At 45.6% G+C, this 13,939-nt stretch overlaps 1 protein-coding gene across 1 annotated transcript in view; it reads left to right on the forward strand.

Annotated features, from left to right (window-relative positions):
- The window catches only part of BCAS3 (BCAS3 microtubule associated cell migration factor), a 457,979-nt gene that overhangs the window by 66,718 nt on the left and 377,322 nt on the right, over positions 1-13,939 (forward strand). The window contains 2 exon segments of the mRNA XM_077919460.1: positions 5,303-5,379; positions 7,313-7,396. Of these exon segments, the coding sequence (XP_077775586.1) occupies positions 5,303-5,379; positions 7,313-7,396 (161 nt within the window).

Raw genomic sequence — 13,939 nt, forward strand, 5'->3', positions numbered from 1 at the left:
CATCATGGCTTTAAATATAGGGCTGACTTAAGTACATTTTGTTGTTGTTGTTGTTGTTTAGTCGTTTAGTCGTGTCCGACTCTTTGTGACCCCATGGACCAGAGCACGCCAGGCACTCCTGTCTTCCACTGCCTCCCGCAGTTTGGTCAAACTCATGCTGGTAGCTTCGAGAACACTGTCCAACCATCTCGTCCTCTGTCGTCCCCTTCTCCTTGTGCCCTCCATCTTTTCCAACATCAGGGTCTTTTCCAGGGAGTCTTCTCTTCTCATGAGGTGGCCAAATTATTGGAGCCTCAGCTTCACAATCTGTCCTTCCAGTGAGCACTCAGGGCTGATTTCCTGAAGAATGGATAGGTTTGATCTTCTTGCAGTCCATGGGACTCTCAAGAGTCTCCTCCAGCACCATAATTCAAAAGCATCAATTCTTCGGCGATCAGCCGTCTTTATGGTCTAGCTCTCACTTCCATACATCACTACTGGGAAAACCATAGCTTTTACTGTACGGACCTTTGTCGGCAAGGTGATGTCTCCTTGACATTAGAACATTAGAAGCTGCCTTATAAAGAGTCGCACCCATGGTCCATCTAGCTCAGTATTCTCTGCATGGATTGGCAGCAGCTCTCCAGGGTTTCAGATGGAGAGCCCTCCTAGCCCTACGTGGAGATGCTGGGGATTGAACCTGAGACCTTGTACGAGGAAAGCAGACGCTCTGCCACTGAGCTACAACCCTTCTCTGTAAACCCCCAAAGCTCAGGTATAGCATGCTCTTTTATGGAGCCAGCATCCTTCAGTAGCTGAGTAGTTGCATGTGAACACTGTTTTTTTGGATGCCTCCCTGAAAGGAAGACAGAGCGCTTCTGCTGGCTGGCCTGCACGGAATTAAAAACCTTACCAGAGACGGAATAGTTTGCCTTTTAAAGTTTGGCCCGTCTTGCAGGGGTGAATGTTGTTGCAGCTTCCCGGTGCAGCTGTCTTTGATTAGGAAACCACTTTAAACTCCACTTGCCCTGTTCGTTTTGAGTTTTGAAAGGCTTTGTCACAGGCAGCCAGGCGGTTGGAGGATGTCTACACGCTGAGCGCGCCCTGTCTGCTTCTAACACGGTTTTCTAGACATGGAAACACTCCTTGGCAAAATAAATTAAAAAAAAAACACACAATACACTTCCCCCCTGAATTAAGGTTGGAGGTGTTCCTGCACCTGGAAAGGTTTGCTTCTAGAAAGCATGAGAGTAAGAATTGGCTGTCGCCAGGGTAGTGCAATACACACACACACATATCTCAGGGGTTGCCTTTGGCTGGTCATCAGACCAAAGCCCGTGGCGCTTACTTAAGGCCAGAACTCCTGCCTGAAGCACAGCAAGACCAGGCCGGACTCCAGCGTGATCCTAGAATTGTATAATTGAAAGGGATCCCAGGGGTCATTTAGTCCAACCCCCTGCAACTCAGGAATAGCCATTTGGTTGCATCTGTAACATACATTTAAAATGCATTCTCTCCCACCCCATACACCTCAAGGAAACATGGGAACTGTAGTTTGTTAAGGGTGCTTGGAAGTGTAGCTAAACTCCCATGATTCTTTGGGAGGTAGGTGTAAATATGCCTTAAATGTATGGTGTCTTACCAGTGGACCTGTAACAAAAAGTTACAGTGCATCCTTATATCATAGCAGGACTCCTCCTGTTCAGGGTTGCTTTGCTTTCAGTGATACCCTTCTCCAGGTTACACCACCCTGCTCCTCTCCTTCCTGACAGTTCTGTAGCTGTTGCATGTGCTCAGTCCTCTTTGAGCCATTTTGCTGTTGTTTGCCGCCTTAGACTTTATTTTTATTTTTTTAAGTACTCTTGTAGACTTCGGGGCTCCCCTGAAGGGGATTCTCAAACAGATCTCTGTCTGTTCTGCTTCCTTTATTATGTGTCTAGCCTCTTAGGGAAGTGGTGAGGAACGTAGGAGCCGACCCCTAGGGACCAAGGTTGCTTTGGCTCTCCAATAAAATATTTGAGGGGGCTAGCCCCCCACAAATTTGAAAGGAATTCCCATTCAAATGGTGTGTGTGTGTGTGTGTGTGTGCCACATCATGTGATTGTGCAGGGCAGGGCTCACCTGGACTCTGCCAATATTTTACTAAAATTGGCACCCCTGGTGAGGACTCTCAGACTTGGGAGCTGATTGTGGTGTTCCGGGCCTCTCCATCTTTACCCCAAGACTCCCTATACACCATCGCCCTCCTAGGCCACAGCCATCTGGCCTTGCTGCACAGTAGCTTGCTACAGTAAGAGTTTCAGCCATTGCCCAGCCCACCTCTGGCCCTGCTCACCACTGGCATGCGGCCCCAGGGAACTTACCCACAAGGGGAAGTGGCCCTCTGGCTGAAAAAGGGTTCCCGGCCCTTCTTAGGGAGAAGAGGAGTTATAAGAGGCTGAAAAGGAATAAGACAGGGGCTTGCTCTAATGCACCACCCCCAAAGACAATGTTATGGGGGGTGGGGGAGAATGCTACTGGGGTAGTGGTGGTCTAAGGCACAAGAAAGTCCCTGGCCAATAGTCCCTGGTGTCTCCAGCCCCAAGGATCCCATTTGGCAGGGCTGAGAAAGACTTCTGTCTGCCTGAGACCCTGATGAGCCAAGTAGATAATCTTGGGGCTGGATGAGGGTGGCTGGGTGTTCAGGAGAATGTTTGGATGAAGTCTCTCAGGCTTTGGCTTCGTCTGGTTCTCATAATGCCCTTGCCAAAACTGCACCAGGAATTAAGGGTCTTCTCTTGGCAGGATCCGGGTTGGAGCCCTTGGGGAGGAGGTCAAGGGCAGATCTAAACAAGAGGAAGTCTTCAGAACAATGGAAGATGCGACGGCTCTGGGAGAGTGGTGGCATTTCTATACAGCTTTTCATCTCCAAGGGGATTCTGTAAACACATTTGCAAGCTATATTACTTCATAGTCTTTATAAACAAGTTTAATTTATCCCTTTCTTTTTGGAGGAACAAACAAAATATTAGTTGAAAGGATTCGGCAATTTGTTTTTTTCTGTCTCCTGGGAATAAACAGTGTCATGCAACAAAAGCGTCCCCTCCTATCCTTTATTTACCCTGTCCCCGTTCTACACCTCTGTTTGTCTTGATCCGTTCCCATTTTGGTTGGATTATCTGGCTGATGCAGGGTGGTGGCGTCTTATGGGGAGAGAATAAAGACCCTTTGATCTTGAACATGTTGGTTTGCTTCTGTGTGCATAGTTTCTTTCTTTCTTTCTTTCTTTCTTTCTTTCTTTCTTTCTTTCTTTCTTTCTTTCTTTCTTTCTTTCTCTTTCTTCTTAATGTTCATGTGATTTGATTAACTGTAGTAGTTTGGTGGAGTTTATCAGTAGTTCTGTGGGTGCTCCAGACATCTTAAGGGGCCGTAGCTCAGTGGGAGAGCACATAGAAGCTGCTTGCCTTCACCCATGCTCAGTCTACTGAGCTCCTGCAGCTTGGTGGTGGGGCACAGGTCTCATTTTCAGCTTCCAGCGAAAAGGATATCAAATTAGCACCATTAGGAATGACGTCTCCCTGAGGCCACAGAATGCTGGACTGAATAGTCCAGTGCACCTAAGCTCAGCACAAGTCATGATCCTAAGAGCATGAGTATGACATCAGAATAGCTCTGCTGCATGGGCATAGCCAGGATTTATTTTAGGAGGGCAGGCATTATGTTGGGGGCAGAACCAAGTATTTAGAGACATACATACTCCCGTGGAGGCAGAACCTGGCCATTGTGGCTAGGAGATAGTTCAGTAACTAGTCCAGCATTCTGTCTTCAGCAGCAACCAGCCAGATGCCTCTGGGAGCTTTCAAGTCAGGTGTGAGGGTGATGCCTTCTGCTATTGCCTTCAAACACCCAATTCTCAGATGTTGAAGTTAGCTCTCAATTCTCAGATGCTGAAGTTAACCCCACCCCCCAGATGTAGACATAATGCTAACCATGGTTTGCTACAAAAGGTGATTCCTTTGTGATAGGAGAGGAGGTTAGAAGTCTTCTGGGTGCTCTTGTTCTTTTGACCATGGTTGGGAGATCAAGTAGTCCCACTGGGCTGGGAAGAGGCAGACAATTATTTTTATTTCTTTTGAAAAAGAGAAACCAACCCACTGACATGTTCATTAGAAGGGATGGAAGAGAACTGTCTACTGAAAAGGCTTTTTCAAGAAACCCAAAACCAATCTAAGTGGGACAAGATGAAGAGAATGATAGATGTCATTGGCATATATTTTAAAAGCCATATAAAATGGATATGGCAAGAAGGGAATTGTATAAAAGTATCTCTCCCCTCTTCCCCTTGTTCTGTTTGGGGTAAAGAGGGTATAAGTCACTTTAACAGTGTATCAGCTTTCCTTGCCTATTGAGAGGATGGGTCAAATGTCCCTTTAAGCTTATGCGGGGCCAATGTAATGATATATAGGACAGTCCAAACTGGAGACAGTCTGTGGCTTCAGACCTCCTTGAAGCAAATCAGTGTTCCCCCCACCTCCCCAAATGTACAAATCTGAAAGGCTTTATGATGAGGACTGCTATTCCTCTGAGCAAGTAAAGAAGGCTAAATGACCCACCATTTTTTTTAAACAGCCTTGATAGCTTACTGGGAAGCCTGATGGGAAGTTACTCAGAGGATCTGGAGCAGAACTGATCCCAATGCTTTGACAAGCCTTGAAGTTATGAAAGCTTGAATACTGGGTAGGGGTCGTATATGGAAAAAGAGAAGGCTTTGTCCAATAATAGTCATACTCAGAGTAGACCCATTGAAAGTAATGGACATGACTAACTTAGGCAAATTAATTTCAGCTGGGTCTCCTCTGAGTAAAACTTAGTTGGATGCAGCCCATCATCTTGCGCCATTCTGTTCATGGGACAGAATAACATAGTTCGTGTTGATCAAGTTGCATGAATTATACCATATCCTGGAGTCCAGTGACTGCCATGTTTAACTACAGCAAGAATGGGGAACTCTTTTTTTCTGCCTGAAGGCTGCATTCCCTTCTGGGTAACCTTCCAGGGGCTGAATGCCAGGATTGGGCAGGGCCAGAAACAGAAGCACTAGCTGGGGCTATTGGGAGCTGGAGTCCAGCAATAGCTAGGGTGCGGGCACAGGTTCCTCATTCTTGAACTAATGCAGCATCCTTTATAATGGGAAACTTTGTGACTATACCTTCGTTTAAGCTCAAGTTTTCCAGTGGAAAAAAGAAACTGAGATAAACAATCATGCAGCTTCTGGTTTCCCCTGTATTTTGTTGTTCATAAGAAAGTCTGTTCCAGTATTCTCAGTGTTCCTTTCCTCCCCCAGGCTGCTATCCTTGCCCAGGGCCAAACATGAACCCCATAGCTCTAGGAAGCCGGTGGCTGGCTTATGCAGAAAATAAGGTAAGAACTCAAATGCTTAAAGGTACATTTACTGAAGTTCTGTAATTGCAGGAACGTTGGCAAGGATGTTAAGCCTCCCAGTGGTTCCCTTGCTATCATAATTATGATTTATTATGCTATCAGCGTGCGTGGTGCTTTGTGACCTAAGGAGCTTACAGTCAACATTTCCACGGCGAGGAAGTCAAGCGATGGAAAGATGGGGAGAGAGAGGGATAGGTAACAGGATGAAGACGCATGTGCTTTTGTTTCAGTTGGATATGGTGCCAAATGCCTTCTAGGTTTGCTGTACATCCAGAATTTCCCAGAAATACTGTAGGACATGCAGTAGGAAGCAGTGTCCAGGCAGAAGTCTGCAAAATGCCTGGGAAAATCCAGGTGTATGGCAACCCATGTCGGCAGTGTCGATTTTGCCAATTTTCCTTAGAAAAAGTTCAAAAATGTCATTTCTTTGCAATTTTGAAGCTCAAGAACTTTGGGTAAAGTTTTAAAAAGCTCACTTTTCACTTTTTGAAATGTGGCAACCCTAGCCTTCACGGAATAAATGCGAGGAGAACGCACACGAACAAATCCACCCATCCCTGGCTTGCCATAAAATAATAGGCATTTTCCTGTGACAAATAATTATAGAGGTATGTCTGTTCATGGTTGTAAGGAAGCTCTTTATAATTAGGTTATACAAACAGGAGATAAAAGTGGGGTCTGCAACAAAAGGCTGCAGCATGACAGGGTGCTCCTGTTCAGGTTTCCAGCTGCTTCATTCCATTCTCTCCTCCCCCTTTCCATTCTAGTCCTCCTCCAACAATCAGCCATGACTCCATGGCTGCTGTGCACCCTCAGTCCTCATTCGGCTGTTTTAGAAGGATTTCTTCCCTCTTCCGCCAATATTTCCTTGGGATTCCTGCTGGTGCTTTCCTCTTGTATGTGGATGGAGCCATTTTGGCTACATAAGGACCTGTGCGAGCTCAGTGCAAATGAGTCAATGCTTCAACCCAACTTGCTTTTCCTGCCCAATACCCTGTTAAATCAAAATATATTTTTAGCTATATGTCTAAACAGGGCTGTCTTTACCCAGGGGTGCAAGGTGTGTGGTGCACCCGGGCGCTGAATTCTGGTGGGCACCAAATGTATACATACTGTAGTATACCAGTCCCTCTTGATCAGTGGCAGTGAAAAGCAATGGAGGCAAAGTCCCCACCCCCCTCCTCTGTCGCTCTGTTACTCCATAGCATCAAATATTCCTGACGAGTCAGGAAACAAAAGCAGTTTTTTTCCTGCGTTGTTGTTATAGGTGAGCAACTCCCCCCCAAAATTTTTGAGTTTGCCCCCCCCCCCAAGGTCAACAACTTTGGCTTTCCCCCTCCCAAAAAAAGTTCACGGGCGCTGGGCAGATCTTTGCACCCCGGCGGCGCATATGATAAAGATGGCTCTGTATCTAAATATATTAGTGAGCCATGGTGCTTTTTCACAAGCTTACCCCTTCTAAACCCTCAATAATATCTATATATTTCAGAATATGCTGCACCCTTCTGTCCTTGGCATGCCAATGGCTTCAAGTTGTCATGGATCTGAGTCTCACTTATAGGCTCTCAGATTTATGTTGTGGGAGGGCTGCCAGCTTTGTATCTTTTCCCTCTCACTAATTTCCCCATTCTAAAGTTATTGTGTGTGTGTGTGTACACACAATTCACACACATATAAAGGGCAGAGTACATGACAGTCTGGGTGGCACCCAAAAGATTATTTTAAAAGGGGGAGAGAGGAGAAAAACGTTAACAGTTTCTTGAGGTTTTGGGGGCTGTTTGTTTTTGCGCGATCTGTATGAAAAGAGGAGTCCAGGGAAGGATCCTACGCCCGCAAGAGGCATCTAAACGTGTCAGAACTGACTGTGCAGTTGACTAGGAGTGACACTGGCGCTCTCCCTCTTTCTTCTCAGCTGATCCGGTGCCATCAGTCTCGGGGTGGGGCCTGTGGAGACAACATCCAGTCGTACACTGCCACAGTCATCAGTGCAGCCAAAGTGAGTATGTCAGCAGCCACTGGGGCTGGGCTCGTGCCGTCGTTTTTCATTTTAATTGATGGATTTGAAACATTTTTTTAAAATGCAGATCAGGTTTTCAGAATGGTGCATAGGATAAAACAAATATACAAGAGCAACAGTCCGCTCCGCCCCAGAAACAGATTCTGAAACTTCTTTTAAGAATACTGAAACTTGCTGTAGCCCAGGAGTGAAGAACATCAGGCCCAGAGGCCAAAGGTGGCCCCCAGAACCTTTCTGTCTGGCCCTTGGGTGTCTCTCCAGGACATACCCCTCACTGATCCTTCTTCACATCCTCCTTGAGTGTTTTTGCCTGGCTGGCGTGTGTCCTTGAACTCTGATAATAACTTATTTCAAAGGCTTGTTTGGGGGGTAACACGAGGTCATTCCCTACCTGCCAACCTGGTCACCCATGAAGATCACTGGGTAAAGCAGCTCTCAGGCTGTTTTCACACGGGGTTCTTGTGGGGATGAAATGGGGAGAGGGAGTCATGTAAGCCACTCTGAGCTCCTTGGAGGAAGGGTGGGATATATTAATGAACAAGTATAAAGAAAGAAAGGGACGCGGGTGAAGTTGTGGGTTAAACCACAGAGCCCAGGACTTGCCGATCAGAAGGTCGGTGGTTCGAATCCCCGCAACGGGGTGAGCTCCCGTTGCTCGGTCCCTGCTCCTGCCAACCTAGCAGTTCGAAAGCACCTCAAAGTGCAAGTAGATAAATAGGTACCGCTCCGGCGGGAAGGTAAATAGTGTTTCCGTGTGCTGCTCTGGTTCGCCAGAAGCGGCTTAGTCATGCTGGCCACATGACCCAGAAGCTGTACACCGGCTCCCTTGGCCAATAAAGCGAGATGAGCGTCGCAACCCCAGAGTCGGTCACGACTGGACCTAATGGTCAGGGGTCCCTTTACCTTTACCTTTATAAATAAATAAGTGTAAATGTTGCCAGTGTATATAAGAGTTTTTACTGCCAGAAGGACTAGCAACTTGGTTTAAAGAATACAAAATCTGTCTACACCGATTGCTGCACCTTAGTGCTATGAAATATGTGCATTCCTATGTACATTCTGTTTGCACTAACAACAAAAACAAAATTGCAGTGTTGGTCAGCAAATGCTTGGCTCTCGCAGGCTCTACTGATTATAACTTGCCAGCTTCTCACTTTGCGAGAGAAAACATGGTGGTTTTGAAGAAGAGGGATCAGAAAGGGAGTTTTCAATTGGAGAGGCCTGGCTGACCTCAACAAAACAACAACTCCAGAGAAACCCACAAAGGGAGGCAGAGGTCATGCAATTTCCTTAGGAAAAACAAATAAAACCTTAAAAAGGAAAAGAAATGTGTGTCCCATAATGATGACTGCCAATGCCAATGGAGCCACGGATAAATGGGGAGAAAAATCACAGGTTTTGTATTGCTCAGGGCAAATGTCGACCTCCCTTCCTTTGAGTTGTGGGTGGGGATATTGTGTTGAACTTGTGTAGTCTGTCAAGCTCTTCACTGTTACTGGGAAGGAAAAGCAGTATCCTTTTCCCCTTTCTTAATTTTATCAGCAGCATCATACTGTCATATATACTTGGCTATTCTTTAAAACAACAACAAAACTATTCATTTTTAGATTGCCTCTTGCATGTTTAAATAAGGGTGCCTTAGCTGCCATCCAGGGAAGCAGGAAGCGATGGATCAGCTGGGTATTAGGAACATAGGAAGCTGCCTTATTCTGAATCACACTATTGGACCATCTAGCACAGCATTGCCCACACTGACTGGCAGCAGCAGCCCTCTGACAAGGGGCATCTCCCAGTCCTACCTGCAGATGCTGACGATTGAACCTGGGACCTTCTACATGCAGAACAGATGCTCAATCACTGAGTACAATCCACCACCACCCCATGGTTTGGTAACCAATCTTTATTTTCCCATTCCTCTTCCTTTCCTCCATTCCCTATGACGAGAGTATTCAGGGGAGGGGAGGATTCAGCTTCTAGGCTGGGAGGCGCTCAGAAGCCTCAAAGTGCTTCCAGAGGCTGTTACCCTTCCCTGAGTTCCAGCAGAATAGGAATTGTGAAAGCATATTCTCATTTCATCCCAGTTTCTGGGAAGAGCCAGGAGCAGTTCAAGAGATTCCTCACTACTTCTGACTAGGGAGGGAGGAGAAATTCCATTCAGTTCGCATTTAAAGGCAAAGTTCACCTAATTCGCACTCACTGAAACCATACATGAAACGAACCACAGCCATCTTTTGAAATTGGCACTTCTGTGAATTTTGCAATGCCATCCCGCAGCCAAACAATGTGTCCAAAAATGCATATACCAGGGTGATATAAAAATGCACACATTAGTGAAATCAGCATACCAAAATGCATTATATTAGGGGAAATTGCTTTGCAGAAATGTGTGCATTAGGAAAAACTGCCTACAAAAATGATGTTAGGAGAAATTTGCATAAAGGTGTTGATGAATTTTCATGCACACTTTTTTTAATGCAAACTGATTTGGAAGTGTGGAGAACTGAACATAATATTTGAAAAGAAGGAAAAAAATTAATCTACAGGTTCAGCCACCCCAACTGCCAGTTCTGGTGGCTCATGGTGGAGGGGAGATTGAATCCGGGAATTTAGTGTTAGCCACTTCTCAAAGCCAGCTCTCATGCCATAATGCCACAACATGGCATTACATTAATGGGAAACCACACACACCCACACCTGGTTTTTTAATTCAGACAGTGGTGTTACGTTATCAGCATTTTCAACAGAAGTCCTTTTACGTTTATTTCCGTTGACGACGTGACAGGCTAAAAGAAGGATGTTCTTCTGAATGTCAAACAGCAAATCTACACACCCAGGTTTCCGTGTCACTCAATAACATCTCTAGTCACTTCTCTCTTTGTGTCTTTTAAATCCCAAGCTGGCAGAAATGATTTGACACTCCCCACCCTCAAACACCCTCCCCCAACAAAAACACCCGGGCATCTGCTTTCTCTCGTTACTTGATAACTCCTTAATGAATACTAACAGCTTATGTGAGAGCCTGGCCATTAGCACTAATGGATCAGGAGGACAGCTGATATGGCATGGGAAAGGTTAAAGATTACCAAAGGGGGGAGAAAATCAGCCGTCCCTGCTAGAGCCTATGCACCACTCCTGCAACAAGTTCAAAATATCACAATACGTTAAAATATTACAATTCATAAAATACATGGGTGACATCCAATGTAAGTTATCTTTTGCCAACCTGCTGGCCACGTAGGAATGTAAGAAAAGCCTTTCTGGATCGAGCCAAGGGCCCATCTAATCCACCAACCTGTTCTCATAGTGGCCAAATGATTCCTGTGTGACGCCCACAAGCGGGATCAAAGTGGGACAGTGCCCTCCCTACTTGTACCCATTTTGTCTGGATCAAAACTTAGAACTTCTGCACTCTGATGCAACCCCACTGAAAGGCTCACTGTGTGACCATGTGTGAACAAAAGAAGCACATGCTGGGTCAAGACACTGGCCCATCTAACGCAGCATCCTGTTCTCACAGTGGCCTACCTGATGCCTATGGCGAGCCTGAAGGCAGCAACAGCAACTCTCCCCGCTTGCGATTCTGAGCAACTGTTTTTCAGAGGCATTCCTCCTCCAGTACTGGAAGTGGAACATAGCCAGTAGGCCTAGTAGTCATGGATAGCCTTGTTCTCCGTGAGTTTGAGTTATCCCCTTTTGAAGCTATTGCTTCATTTATTTGTTTATTTCAGGATTCCCATCATCCCTGACCACAGGTCTTGCTAGCGAGAGATGATGGGAGTTGTAGTCCAAAAACAGCTTGAGACCCAAGTTTGGGGAACCCTGGTTTATTTATTCATTTATTGAAGTATATACATTCTGTCTACTCACGTACAATGTCAAGGCAGTTGGCAATGTAAGATACTGCAGAGCAATACCAAATAACTACAGGAATGAGTGGCTCATCTAAAAAATAAAACTGAACAACTGTAGAGGCCTGTGGTCATAGAAAAGTCCTTAGGATACGTCTGAAGGTTAACAGCAAGGATGCCTGCAGAATCTCTGATGGAAGAGTGCTTCACAGCATGAGATCAGCCACATGAAATGCCTGACTTCTAGTGGAGTCCCGTCAGGCGTCTGTGGCACGAGGGACAACTAGGAGCATTGCACATGGGCTTACTGATTAACCCAGGATAGAAGGGCTCAGGGAGTCCTTAAGGTATCATGGACTCAAGCTACTCAGGGGTCATATATTTAATCGATTAATCATAGTTCATTTATATACTCAGTTTTCCACAAATACCTTTTGCTTAAAGTAGCTCACAGAAAACAGTTAGTTTAAAGATAATAATAGCAGAGCAGCCACAATACTGGCATCCCCCCAGTTATACACAATCAACTTCTCTCTGTTTCTCATTTTTCCATTTTTCACTTCTCCACATTCCACATCAGTTTGTGATTTTTTAAAAAAAGATTCTCACGAAAATTCACCAGCTTTTTCATGCAAATTTCTCCTAATATACACTTGTTGTATGCAAATTTGCCCAATATTAATATTTCTGCAAAGCAATTTCCACTAACATAATGCATTTCGTATGTTATCTTCCTGTTATAGGCTGCTTCTTCTTTTGCATGTGACTTTGCAGAAGAACTGCATTGAAGAATTTGGAGTAGAGCAGGTTTTGAAGGGTGCCTTTTTTCTGCTTGCATAATGTTTCGGAAGGTGCAAATTTTGTAGGTTCTCCTTTAAACTCACGTTGAATCACCTTTCTCCCCTGTGTGTATAGGGGAGCGTTCAGCTGTGCTTGACACATTCCTGAGCTGTAGTGACCTTGCTAGCCAGATCGGGGCGTCGTTGCTAGTTCTTGAGTCTCCCCTGAGAAGCCACAGTGACCCTTGTTTATTTCCTTGTGGGAACAGACAGCAGCTTCTGACCAGGCCGCCACCACTGCAAGGGGTAGCCTTTTGTTGCTTCCTCTAGTAATGCCTATCGAAACAGAGCATATGATCCAATGTCACCACGCTCCACCACGCTTCCCCTCTGCAAACAACACCTTGTGAAGCATGATGGCGAATCTCTTTGCATTATGGTGCTATGTCACATGCTTTAAGTTACTAGATGTTACTGGAGGGAGATAAGAAAAGAAGACACAAAGCTGCTGTTCTTGGTCAAAAAAGCTTCCTTTTAAATCCAGTCTATGGTTGTACTGAATGCATTTGAAACTTGGGGGGGGGGAAGGATTGAGTTGTAATGTTCTTGTACGCCCTGCGATGTCTTGTATGCCTCCAGTAACAAGGCATCTTACGTCTGCATAAATAAATTAAATGAAGCTCTTTCTCTAACCTGCTCTTTGATTATATCATATCTCTCTCTCTATGTAAAATTTACTGTGCGTTTATAATGCAGTTCCTTTCCTGCTGCCTGGAGTATTGCATCTGCTCGTAATTACAGACGTTTGTTTAATCGCTTGTGGATTATAAAACGGTAGTGATTAATGTCTTGTCGAAAACGGTAGTGTATGCGTGTGTAGGAAAGGGATCTCCCCCCCCCCTTCCCTAGAAGAACCTTGAAGAATAATGTTGTACAAGTGTTCCTTTTTAGGCCCCTTTTATCAGAGATCAGGGCTGGGGAACCTGTGGCCCTCCAGATCGTGTTGAACTACATCTTCCATCATCCCTGAACACTGGCTGATGGGAGTTGGAGTCCAGCAACACCTGGAGAGCTACAGGTTTCCCACACCCAAATTAAATGGTTAAATAAATCTGGGAGCTAAAAGGGTGGAGCCAATAAACTGGTTCTTCTCACTCAGTCCAATGCTTTTATTTATGTACTTACCTTAGAGGGAACGGAGGAAATAATTGGGCACTAGAAGCGAATGGGCAGACTAGGAGTGGGTGGGAGCTCTTGTCCTCCAGATGTTTCCAGACTGCATCTCCCATCCTCCCTGGCCATTGGCCATGCTGACTGGGGCTAATGAGAACTCCAACTTCTGGAGGGCCACAGGTTCCCCTGCTCTGTTTCCTTTATCCTTTGGGTTCAGCTTATTATGGGACTGGGTGTTGTGAAAATACCCTCCCCTCCAGAGATGGTACTCGTGTCTTAGGCAATGAAGGGCAGCTGAGTGATAGTGTGAAGCCTCAGCAAGAAGATCCTGACTGATGGTTCAGGCAAAAGTTCCATCTAGTCCAGCATCCTGTTCTCACAGTGGCCAACCAGATGCCCCAATGAGAAGCCTACATGTAGCACTTGAACGCAGCATCACTCTCCTCACCTGCGATTCCCAACAGCTTGTGTGAATTCTCAGTCCAGGCCTTGTACAAAAGCAGCTTGGTTCTAACACCATGCTACCAGAGGCTGCGGGGATTTCTAGGGTTGCTACCCTTAGACAGCTGATCGCGTCAATAGGCCTACTGAGGCAGTGCATATTGCATCTGGTTGCTTGGAGTGTATGTGTGTGTTTTCCAAGAAATTGTTGGCATGCCAGTTGTTTAAGGATTTTATTCCTTCCCATTTGTTGGGGGAGCTTTAAAAGGTTGGAGGTGGGG

The sequence above is a fragment of the Podarcis muralis genome, chromosome 15 (assembly GCF_964188315.1).
Source record: "Podarcis muralis chromosome 15, rPodMur119.hap1.1, whole genome shotgun sequence".
Classification (NCBI taxonomy): Eukaryota; Metazoa; Chordata; class Lepidosauria; order Squamata; family Lacertidae; genus Podarcis; species Podarcis muralis.